Source organism: Cotesia glomerata, linkage group LG7 (assembly GCF_020080835.1).
Source record: "Cotesia glomerata isolate CgM1 linkage group LG7, MPM_Cglom_v2.3, whole genome shotgun sequence".
Classification (NCBI taxonomy): domain Eukaryota; kingdom Metazoa; phylum Arthropoda; class Insecta; order Hymenoptera; family Braconidae; genus Cotesia; species Cotesia glomerata.
The window spans coordinates 21,185,701-21,198,582 of record NC_058164.1 but is presented as its reverse complement, the minus strand read 5'-3'; the positions used below and the strand labels follow the sequence as shown (position 1 = coordinate 21,198,582).

Genomic DNA, 12,882 nt, shown 5'->3' with positions numbered 1-12,882 from the left:
GATTTGTTTGTATTTAATAAATCAATTTATTAAAATCTTTTTCAGATATTTTTTTGGGTAGAAAAAATATTTTTGTATTACTCATGCGGGAAAAGTAGTATCTTGGCGCTCGCTGTTGCGGTTGAAAAAGTTTGATAAAACTTGAAACTGTTTGCCCATTTTTAAATTACGCACGAGTTTTTTCATAAATGAAACTGTTATTTGAGTGCGACAAGTTTACTTGTCGCGCGCAAATTATTTTTGGCACACTCAAACTATCCTTGTCGCACGCAATTGACTGTGAAAACTGCTAAAATTAAAATAAATAACTAAAAAAAAAAATCTAACTGTCAATATTAAAGAAGTGAGGTTGACATTGCAAAGTTCATATTTGTAACGAGAGTAAAAATAATTAATTAATATTGAACTGTGTAATTGTGATATAAATTAATTTAGCAAAAATTTGATAATTTTAATAATTTTTGCAAAAAATAAATTATGACAAAAAAAAATTTTTTTTAAATTGACATGTAGGAATTTTATAAAATAAAAAATCCAATTTTTTATCAATAATTTTTTAGAACAAATTTGTTTGTTAAAGAAAATTAAAAAATTGTAATGACAGCTAAATTTAATGTTATCTTATTTTATGTGTTGGTTGCTTCAACGAGTAAATTTATTTTTTGTTAATTAATGTTAGTTACTTTGCATTTATTATCTAAAATATATTTGTTTCTTTTTTTTTAACTTTTTATTTGTTTTTAAGGACTGGGGGGAGGGGGGGGGGCTCCGCTCCTGGACCCTGCCGGGGCTTCGCCTCTGGACCCCACCGGGGCTCTGCCCCTAGACCCCGATTTTGTGCCCAGATCTATCGCCGCATTTGTAATACAAAATAGTATGTGCAACTCGTGCGACGTTGTCGATTACCCACTTAAGCGAATGACCGTTCAACTTCGCTTTCGTGGGCAATCGACAACTTGCCGCACTTTTTGCACAATATACTATTTTACTATTAACAATACTCTTTAGTATTAACTAAATCTATTTTTTATGAGAACAAAATTTTTGTAACTATTAAGAAGCTTTAATGTATTGAAAAAAGTATTTATTTCCACCAAATAAGATTTGCTAATAGTTAACAAATATTTTGTTGGTGGTCGGTGTTGGTAGATGGCTGTACTTAACGCTTACAGTCAACGCTCTCTGTATCTGACTCGCCCATACAGGACCATTCTCTGTATTTGACTCGTCCTTGTCCATAAGAGCTGTGTCGTCAAATACAGAGGAAGAATGTAGTCAAATACAGAGAGCGTCGACTGTAGTTGTAAATATTTTATTTACTCTAGCGAAAAAATTGCAATTTGATTTATGCGAAAAATTATCAAAGCAGAAGGATTTAAACATGTCGTAAAGTTTGGTCAAATTGTAAAATATACTAATCTTGAAAAGTTATCAATTAATTAAAAAAATTTTTTGGCGTTTGAATCTATAAAAATTAACAAAAAAATATATAAACCATCGTACGCCTTCCACGTTTGTAATGATTCTGAGTATAATCCTGTATTCGGTTTTATTACTATATATAAAAAGTTATCAAATAATATTATCAAAAACAAATGATCCAGAAAATTTGGTACTTATAACTTTCGATAAATATTTTAAACCATTAAAAATTCATGTGACATCAGATGATTATTATGTAATATCTCAAAGGAGTTTGATTTGACTCGTTCATAAGTACCAACTTAACGATTATTGTACAGTAGTTACTTTGATTTTAAATGTATGGTTGCAATAAAAAAATTAATTGTAAACTTCTCTAATACTTCTCTTGTAAACTTCTAATTGTAATTTCTCTTTTCATTATTTGTATCCTTTAATTTCATTTTTCATTTACTTCATTAAATATCTAATTCTCTGTCATTTTTACAATTAAAATAAAATATTGAAACACGTTTTTGAGAAATTTTTTAAATATTAATAATCCAGTGTATAAATACTAATAAATGATTTATTAAATATTAACAAATTATTTTATAGATGTTAATAAATCATTTTTTATATGTTAATAAATCGTTTATTAAATAGTAATAAATATTTGGTTAGCACAAAAAAATAGCTGCTAATAAATGATTTATTAACTATTAATAAATATTTGTTAAGGACCTATCCTCTAATAAATCATTTATTAAATATTAACAAATCTTTTTAAATACAAAAAAATCCTTCTATCAGTGTAATTTTGTTGAAATAAGTGAAATTTCTTGTGTCAAAAAAAAAATTTTTTTTTGTTCAAGAAAATAATTAGGAAGAAAAACATTTTCTTGGCTCAATTGAAACTTTTTTTCTATGTAGTTACATTGAAAATATTATTACAAAAAATATCTAAAGCGTAATTCAAATTTTATTAAATATTTAATTAGTTTAAATGTGTTCGTGGCCCCGCCACTTGACAACAAAAATACTTGAAATATAAAAACAATTTTTAAAAAATAACTAAAACTCTCAATTTTATTGAATACTTTTACTAATTAAAATACACAGAAGGAATGGTTCACTTGAACCAAGAAAATATTTTTCTTGCTAATTATTTTCTTGGGCAAAAAAAAAATTTTTTTTTGGCACAAGAAATTTCACTTATCCCAACAAAATTAATTCTCTTGCTTCAAGAAATACGTATCTTGATCCAAGACAATTTATTTAAATCAAAAAAATTTTCTTGTTTTGAGAAAATTTTTCTCTTGCTCCAAAAAATTAAGTTCTTGACAGAAGTAAATTTTCTTGTCTTGAGAAAATTTTTCTCTTGCTCCAAAAAATTAAATATCTCAATAATAAATTTTCATTAATATTTTTATTGACGAACATGTCAAATGGGAAGATCAAATAATATTGAACCATTTTCTTTCATTCAATATGTATAATTGCGTGCTAAAATAATCTAAAATGGGTATCAAATATTCAAGAGAAAAATTTTCTCAAGGTGAGAAAATTTTTTTCTCAGCTGAAGTAGGTGGCACTGCTTCCCTAAAGTATCTAAAAATCTTGATCCAATATAAAAATTTATTGTATCAAGTATTTATGATAATTTGAATTAAGACTTTGAATTAATTTGGCCAAGACAACTTCGGTCTTCCTTCGGGAACCCGAAAATTTACTTGAGCCAAGAATTTTATTCTCCAGTCAAGAAATTTTTTTTTCTGTGTACTAACTGAAAATATAAAATTTAAAGTACTCAAATAATCGAATCCGAAAGTTAATCAACGACAGTGATAAATAATTTAAACATTACTCTGAAAACACTTATTGGATGAAAAATTTTCCATTAAACCATTAGCATAAACTCCCCCGACAAACGCTAAAAATTTCCATCTCAAATAATTTCCAACACTAGTTAAGACCTCAATAAATAATTCACAAGAATACAAAGATTACCTCTTATTCCTGTCCCTTGGATCCGAAGCTCCAAGCTTACATACAAATCCATTCGTATAAATCAGCAAAAAAAGAAAAATACAAAACAAAATAAAACTCGACTAAAAAAACTCTCTTCCTTTTCATTTCACTCAATCATCCGTTCACTCGTTAAGATCATTAATTTTATTTTAAAAGTAAACCCCCATCTCAATCACCCTCTATAAACCCACCCCATCCCTCTCCGCTTGCTATCGGCGTTTCTCTTAACGTGATTATTGAAGCACGAGTGAACTTGACTCGAAAATATTTTACGCTTGACACTATTCTTTACAGGCTTCTTTGTGTCTGAGAACTCCCAATATTCGCGATCAACCTCTCTCCCCTGCTTCTCCTTTTCGTTCTTCCGCTTTCCACTTCCTTCCTGACCTAAACCTTAACGTCATAATTAAACCTTCTGCAACTAGTGCTATCAATTTAGATTCAAAATACCCATCACAATTAGTAATTGTAATTAGAGCTTCTTATTCAGAGTTTTAGAAGTAATTAAAAAATTTTTGCGGTTCAGACATTCGGATCTACCCTAGTCGAAATTTAAGTCGTAGATTCAACGTATTGAACGTTCAAACCGTAAATTCGACGTATTGGACGTAAAAAATATAGATTCGAAATTTTCAAAAAAGAATAAATTCAACTGTTTTGAAAAAAAATATGATCCATAGTAAAAATCAAAAGTTACAAAGATCGTTATTTACATACTCACAATTATCTTTCTATTTGATCATTTGGCATTTGATAGACTCTTTCTAAAAGAAAACTGAGCTTGATAGCTTCTAAAGCCAAATTTTCTAGCTGTGAGAGTACCCAAAAATACTCCATAATTACCACTAGCTCTTAATTAAACGCTTGATAGTCTTCTTAAACAGCCATCATATACCTTCGAAAAAAAAAAAAAAACATTTTGGAAACCATTCCACAAGTAAAAAATTCGGACTGAGTATTTTTATCGAATGGATGGTAGAATTTTAACCAAAAAACTGAGATTCTGCCTAACAGAATTGAAAAAACATTTTTTATCGTACTTCCGTTTAAAAGCATATAGTTATCTAAATAGTTTTGATATTACTTATTTTCACTTCTTATCGGTTTGAATCGTTTTCAACTAACGTTTTTAACGTTCAATACGTTCAAATAACGATTTTAACGTCCAATACGTTAAACACGTTTTCAACTTCTAATACGCTAAACTTACGATTTGAACGTTCAATACGTTGAATCTACGATTTAAATTTTAACTCGGGTACTGATTTTAAAGATACACTGAAAGAAAAATTAACTTGAATCAAGACAAAAATTATTGAATCAAGTACAATTTATTTAAACCAAGAAAAATTTCTTAGCTGAAAAATTTTTACACTCAAATCAAAAATATGAAGTTCTTCAAATTTATTTACTTGATTTAAATTAATTTTTTTTCTGTTTAGTACTATCAATACTTCTATAAAAAAAGAAATTTTCTTTAAAAAATACCGTAGACATCACAGCAATCGTATGAAGTTTTACAATTCCTGATTCAATAACAATTCTTTTAATAATTATTCACAAACACAATTGCACGCCTCATATGCGAAGCGGATAAGGTAGTGCTCTATTCTCGCCTTACAAAAATCAAGTGATTTAATAATATTTACACATAAATGTCATGGAAAAATACTAGTTTCAACACTAATAATATTTTTAAAAGACATTTTGCTTTTTATATTAATAAAAAAAATGTTTAAAAAAATTATTCCGTGGAAGTCTGTTTTTAATTTTTTTACTCAAGAGTCTGATTTATAACTATAATTATTTTTTACTATTTTCATATTGAAAATTACAATTAAGTCTTTTATGTTAGTATCTGCGGTATCACAAGTAAACTTTAGTTACACTATGAGTTTCAGAAGCTTACCGCGATGCTACTACTTACATGTTGTCACCTGTTTAGCATAGAATGAAGCTTGAAAGTCATGGATTAGCTTCAAAGAGATCGACATTCTCTAAACTTTGATAGAAACATGTTTTACGAAATAGATCATTTCAAGAGCGGTTACTTTCAGTATTTTATTCTCTCAAATGCCATAAAAGAACTTTCTTTACAGTAAAAGTATTTGCTTGATTCAAATGTATCAAAGTTTTGACTTAGTAATGAAAATTGCCTACATCTAAATAATTTAAATTTAATTCAAGTTAGAATATATTTACTCAATAATATATATGTGTCATTAAAAGTAATTATTCTTGATAGTATTTTCTTGCAATTGCGTCTGCAAAAAATTACTCATTTGACAGTTTATTGTTCCAGTTTGAAAAATAGATGGTAAATCGTTTGAAAAAATCCTATTAAGGTAAAAGATCCAATTATTAACCTGGCCTAGTTATTGACACTTGCAATTTTATTTTAATTAAAAAAAAAAAATTAGGAAAACGGTTGACCCTGAAGACCATCCCTGCAACTTCCCGCCAATTCTATACCTAAACGCTTGAAATTGCACTTACGACGTTTTTGAGCTCTTCGAACTCATAAATACAATTTGCGTACTATTTTGAGCTCTCCGAGCTTAAAAATAGCTTTTGTATGCTTTTGAGCTCTTTGAGCTCAAAAGTTTGATAGAAATTTGATAAAACACTATTTTTTGAATTTTCAAATCGCAATAACTTTAGAATGAATGAACCAATTTTCACGCGGTTGGTGGCATTCGACGCAGTTTTTAAAGTTCCACAAAGAATCTTCAAGTTTAAATTGATAGAGCAAAAAATTCCGGAGTAACTCCGAAAAGAGACTTTTTTTGGTTTTCTTTCGTCAACGATAACTCACGAACGAATTAACCGATTTTGACCGGACTGTTGGCGATCGACGTAGTTTTTTGATGTTAAAAGCTGATTAGTTTTTGGAATTGATCGGTAAAGCCGTTTAAAAGTTATTCCAAAAAAACGACTTTTGAAAACATTTTTTTTTGTAGTTTTTTTGCGATTTCTCAAAATCTACCGGTCCGAATCGTTCCAAAGTATATTTAAAATTTAAGTTTGGTCAAGCTCTTTCGAATAGCACCAACCGCGATCAAATCGGTCAAGCCATTCAAAAGTTATGAGAGGTTTACATACATCCACATAGTGACAACCTCGCGGGAGTAGTCAGGGAAACTTCCTGTAACCTTCAAACCGGAAAGATATTCGAGCGTATAATTCATCAGTGAATAGAGGCTGTAGTCGATCCACTCCTGGCAGAAAACCAGTTTGGTTTCCGAAAAGGACGGTCAACTCTGGATGCGATCAAATTGGTTGTTGATACAGCCAAGGATGCAATCGCCGGAACGAGATGGAAGGGTGGAAAGAAGAAATACTGCTTAGTGGCTGCTTTGGACATCAAGAATGCCTTCAACTCCGCTAACTGGGACTGCGTTATGCAGGCTATAGAAGAAAAAAACGTACCAGGATACCTTCGCAGAATGGTAGCGAGCTACTTCACGAATAGGGTTCTGAAATATGACACGAAGAACGGTATGGAAGAGTACGAAATCACCGGAGGAGTGCCACAGGGATCAGTTTTAGGTCCTCTGCTATAGAACATCATGTATGATGGCCTCCTGAGAATAGCATTGCCTACGGGAGTCAAACTTGTAGCATATGCGGATGACGTAGCTGTCGTGATCGTCGCAAAGCACCTCGAACAGATAGAAATGGCATTTGATATTACATTCAGACGAGTCAATTTGTGGATGGACATGGTGAACTTGCAACTAGCCAATCATAAAACCGAGGCAGTGCTCATCACCAGTAGAAAAACGGTAAAAACTATCAAGTTGAGAGTCGGAGAACAAGAAATCACATCACAACCATTTATCCGTTATCTGGGAGTGATGCTGGATGCCCGACTCAACTTCAAGCAGCAGGTGGAACACGTCAGTGCCAAAGCGTCAGTAGTGAGAGCTAGTCTCGCACGGCTGATGCCTAACATCGGAGGCCCAATGCAGAGCAGGAGGCTACTATTGTCATCAGTAGTCACATGTGCTCACTTACGGAATATCCATTTGGGCTGATGCACTGGAAACCCAAGAATCATGGAGAAAAACTGGACCAGTATATCGACTGAGTGCCCTACGAGTAGCTAGTGCCTTCCGCACTATATCAGAAGAAGCAGTGTGCGTCATTGCCGGAACCCTACCTCTTAGAGTTCTAGCAGAGGAACGAAAAAGGTCAACTGCGCTGAGCCCTGAAGAATTTAGAATTGAAAAATGGCAGAATAGCATAGGCCGATGGCAACTACAATGGGATGCTGCAGAGAAGGGTAGGTGGACGCACCGCCTCATACCTCGGATCGACATTTGGCTTAACATGACACGGGTGTTTTCGAGAGTATCTACACCGCTTTAAGCACGATGACTCTTCGGAGTGCCCGTCCTGCCCAGGAGTTGCTGAAGATGCGGAGCACGTCTTCTTTGTATGTCCTCGTTTCGATCCATAGCGTGAAGAGTTGGAGAGGATCCTGAACCAGAGAATGCAACCAGATTCACTAGTGGAAGCAATGTTGTCATCAGAAGCTGCCTGAAACGCTACCAACACGTTTGCAACAGAAGTCCTCAAAGACTTGCGTTCCACCGAAAGAAGAAGAGCAAATATCAGAAGATAGAAGGAAGGTAGTTAACACCTTAGCCACCAGAAGGAAGAGCAGTAGCTAGTTCCTCCCCTCACGAAGTAATGCCTGACGGCGGTTCCCATGAGGGATCAGAGGAAAGAAGAAAAGGGGTTTAGGGTTTAGTGAGTAAGGGCGTTAGCGTCGAGTTTTAGTATGACGCGGCGTCGAATCGTCACATATCCAGGCCGAACAGCTATGCCTAGAATCCGTAAAAAGGATTTCCTCCCCTAAGGAAAAAAAAAAAAAAAAAAAAAAACACACACACACACACATACATACATACATACAGACACCATCGCGGGAATAGTCAGGGAAGCTTCCTAGGACCTCGAAACGTCGAGATTCGATGAAAACTTGATTTTCGTAAAACAGGTTGTAAACAATAACTTCCCGATTTTTGAAAATCTTCGATTTTCTTAGCGGGAAGTTAAAAACATATCAACTCTAATAAATTAATAAGTGTCATTTTGAACTATAAATTTTAAGATAATTAATTTTTTAAGAACATTTTATTTTTTTAATTATAATAAAATTGTAAGTGTCAAACAACTAGGCCAGTGTCAATGACTGGGTCTTTTACCTTAGATGTCAATTTATAAAGAGTAACAATTTCATTAGTTAACCTCAAACTTCATTTTTAAGTTCCATACTATTTAGACGTATTAATATGGTTAAAATTAATTAATAATACGATTTATAAATCTTTAGTATTAAATCGACATGGATAATATTTGAAGAAATATTAAGTATTCAAAATATCGAATATAATTTTTGAATGTTACTTAATTACTTGATCTATCGCTTTGCAAATGAAAACTTTGGACTATTTCTCACCACCCTTTAATGGTCGCAGAATTATTTACTATTGATAAAATTTGTTTCATTGAAATTAAGAAAATATAAAATAAAATGGTATAATAAATGCTTGGAACAATAATTTCCTCTTGTAATTTCCAGTATAATTTTTTCTGATAATAATTCTTTTTGTTTTGCTAATAAAATTCTTGAATAAGTTTAGAATTCAATAAATTAGAGAGAATTTTAACTAAACAGGACTAGTGAATCAATGATTGTTGAGCGATTGACCACTAATCACAAAAACGTTTCATGTGCACTGAAATCCAAATAAACAGAGATATTTGTCTCTTAAATCGCAACATAATTCAATTAATCATTGACAATACTCTATTGCAGGTGACGCCACGTGAATTAGCAGCAGTAGCAGTCACAGCTATTGGTTGCCAGCGGTAGCAGTAAGCCGATTAAGTCTTAACTCGCCAATCGCCGGGGAAACCAGTCGATAAAACCAGGAACCAGCATCTGCCTATTGCCCGTTCCCAAAACTAATCCACGATGAATCTGATCAACATGGACGCGGAAAACCGCGTTGTCCTGAATATAGGAGGGATCAGGCACGAAACATACAAGGCGACCCTCAAAAAAATACCAGCCACAAGGTTGTCCAGGCTAACAGAAGCACTCGCCAATTATGACCCCATTTTGAATGAATATTTCTTCGATCGACATCCTGGCGTCTTTGCCCAAGTTCTCAACTATTATCGCACTGGAAAGCTGCACTATCCAACAGACGTTTGTGGTCCACTTTTTGAAGAGGAACTTGAGTTCTGGGGACTTGATTCCAATCAAGTGGAACCTTGCTGTTGGATGACGTATACACAAGTAAGATACTTATTTAAAATAATGAGAATATTGTTAGATTGGTTGTTTTTCTAATAAGATCCGATCAAATTTATTTAACTTTTGATGGAAAAATTTGGTAAGATCTAAAATTGCAATTAAATTTGACAATTTTTGGTCATAACATTTTCTATTTCAGGTTATATTTAAACGGATATGACCTACTTATTTTATTTATAATCTTGCATCTAATCCAGATATAGTTTTTTTCGATTGAATCTGAAGTTATCTGACTAAATTCATTCAATTCTGATTATATTTGATGATTTAGTGCAGTTCTTGTCATAAATAATCAAATCTAACGTTGTTTGATCAAATATAGCCAGATCTGATCATGTTTAATGAACTATCTAATCTAGATATAGTTTTTTTTCGATTGAATCCGATGTTATCTGATTAAATTCATTCAATTCTGATTATATTTGATAATTTAGTGCAGTTCTAGTCATATATAATCAGATCTAACGTTGTTTGATCAAATATAGCCAGATCTGATCATGTCTAATGGAGTATAAAATTCAGATCTGGTTATATTTGATCAAATTTGACGTTCTCCAAAGAAATTCGATCAGACCTAATCATATTCGATAAAGGATTCAGTGTTGATATGATCTTATCTGATCATATTATATTGTCATTGGATTCAACCATTCCATTATTTAATTTCGATGAAATTTACACAGATTCAACGTAATTCAACCACATATAGCCAGACATGATTACACCTCTCTTTTACGTCTGATTAGGCATAACAAGATCTGCCTAGATATAATTCGATCTAAACGAACGATCATTCGGTTGTTTGCGAAGGAATTGAACTGGATGATGATAGTGTGATAATGAGAACGACGCAAATGATGACGAACCTAACTGGAATCAATAGACGGTGGGAGTATTCTATTAGTTATGTGTTATGTCAAACGGAGCATTTCCATCCAATCCACGTACACGTCGGCTCGTACTCGCGAATTCTCTCATTCACGTTATAGACCGTTTGACGGGAGATTTAACACTGTGGACCGCAATAGCGTTGATGATTCTATACCTTTGACATGAACATTTGCACAATCTATTGCTTTTACATTCGATGAACGATCAACGACAACGTTCTGGCATTGCCGTTTAAAATTATTGCTTCAAGTGCTTCAGAGATAAATTTAAATAGATTATTTTTCAACCGGGCTTAGAAATTCAAGTGCGTAATCTACAGATCCAGTGAATAACAATAATACTACACGGGGGATTTAAATTGTTGGACAATTTATGTCCGATCGGAAATTGAATCCCGGTTTAGAATTACTGTGATTATTTAAGTGATTCTTTAGCTGATTGTTAATACCGAGCTTTGACAGATTATCCGATAGTGAATCGTTATTCGGATGAGTTATTTATGAAAGAGTTTAGGTGATTATTCAAATTTTTAAGAGTACTCATGAAAAATAAAATACGAATGGGAGTAAGCCCAATTTGGACTGATGCCAAGTTGCATCAAACTTTCATATTTCCGGTCCTATACCGATATATATGTTTGGAAAATATATTGATTATTACTGAGATCGAAATTAGATGCTCTAAAAATAACCGTTATGTAGATTGGAGCGACGTTTGTAGGGCTCAGACTCGTTCCAAGATATTGGAACTTTCAATCTTTGCTGATTGGAAGTCGTCAATCGATTTCAGATAAAATTCAAGTGCAGAGTAGGGATTACTTTCTATGCTGTGATTTCGAGTATGATATGCTGCTTCAATAATGATAAATTCTCTCGCAAGATAAGTATTGATTTCAAATAGAAATTCGGATTTCTCAACTTCTTTAAAGTCAGAACTACTTTTCAAGTGATAGTAACTTTGGAATAGCTTTTACAGGTGATTCATTCGTGATTTCCATGATCGAAATGGAAAATCTGAAGTGATCTTCCATAAGTTCAAGCCAATTGTTAGTCTGAAGTTATAACTTGATTTTGATGTTCTAAGACCGATTCTGTAAATTTATTGCTTATTTATGAGTTGTAAGATTGCTTCAATTTTGGTGGAAATTGAGTTAAACCATTTTTAAGAAAATTAGCGAAACACTATTTTGGGTTTGAGTGCTTTTTAGTTATGGAAAATGTTCATGCAATATAAAGCAAAACTTGGAGTTTCAGTATTGTTTCCGAAAACTGATTTTCTGTAATTGGTTGGTTTGAATGTGGTACTTATTCAAAGATGATTTAATTTGAACAAAACATCTTTATTTTGAAGGAGAATTTCGAGGTCCTTTTAAATCCCAAATTTCCAAAGTCTTAGAAGGTTTCAGGAGATTAAACATCAAAATTCTTCAAAGAACATCTAAATTCACCGAAAAACTGATTTCGATCATTTCTTCCGAATTTTTATTACAATCTTCTAACCACTGGACTTGAACCAGTCACTCTAAATATAAAATAATAATAAAATGCAAGCGCATTCAATGATAAAAACTAGAATTTTATCAAAAATCATCCAATAAACTAAAAATATGCTAAAAACATGAATCTTAGCTGGGTTTATAATTTGATACCCATCTTAAAATGCGTATAACTGCACTAAACATTTTTATTTTGAAGAAGCGTTTCGAGGACTCTAAAAATCTAAAATTTCCAACGTTTCAAAAGACTAGATATCAAAATCCTTCAAAGAACATCTAAATTGACCAAAAATCTTAATTTTTGAATCATCATTTATTTTTTCATATCACTTAGTTTGGACCAGCAGTTCTAAATATTAAATACCAACACGATTTAGGGACATCCAACAATAAAAACTTGAAATTTTATCAACAATTCTCTAATACACTCGAAAAACATTTTAGAAACATTAATTTTAACTAGATATAGAATTTGATACCCTCTTTAAAATATATATAACTGCCCCGAATGTTTTCCTGTTGAAGGTGAACTTTAAAAACCCGAAAAATTTCAAATTTTCAAGTTTCAAACAACTAAACATCAGCATTTTTCAAAGAATACCAATCACAAAAATGCAAACTCTGACATTCTTCCTTTTTTTCGATAGCCATTACTCATTACTCTTCTTCAAGCATTCTATATCTTCAAAAGCGGCACATTTTCGCACCCTACAGATAAGACTACATCCATTAA

At 32.3% G+C, this 12,882-nt stretch overlaps 1 protein-coding gene across 1 annotated transcript in view; it reads left to right on the top strand.

Moving 5' to 3' along the window:
• LOC123268579 (potassium voltage-gated channel protein Shaw) overlaps positions 1 to 12,882 on the top strand; it is a 79,763-nt gene that overhangs the window by 22,023 nt on the left and 44,858 nt on the right. The window contains exon 2 of the mRNA XM_044733802.1: positions 9,260 to 9,745. Within this exon, the coding sequence (XP_044589737.1) occupies positions 9,419 to 9,745 (327 nt within the window). The 5' untranslated portion in view covers positions 9,260 to 9,418. The remainder of the gene's footprint in view (positions 1 to 9,259; positions 9,746 to 12,882) is intronic.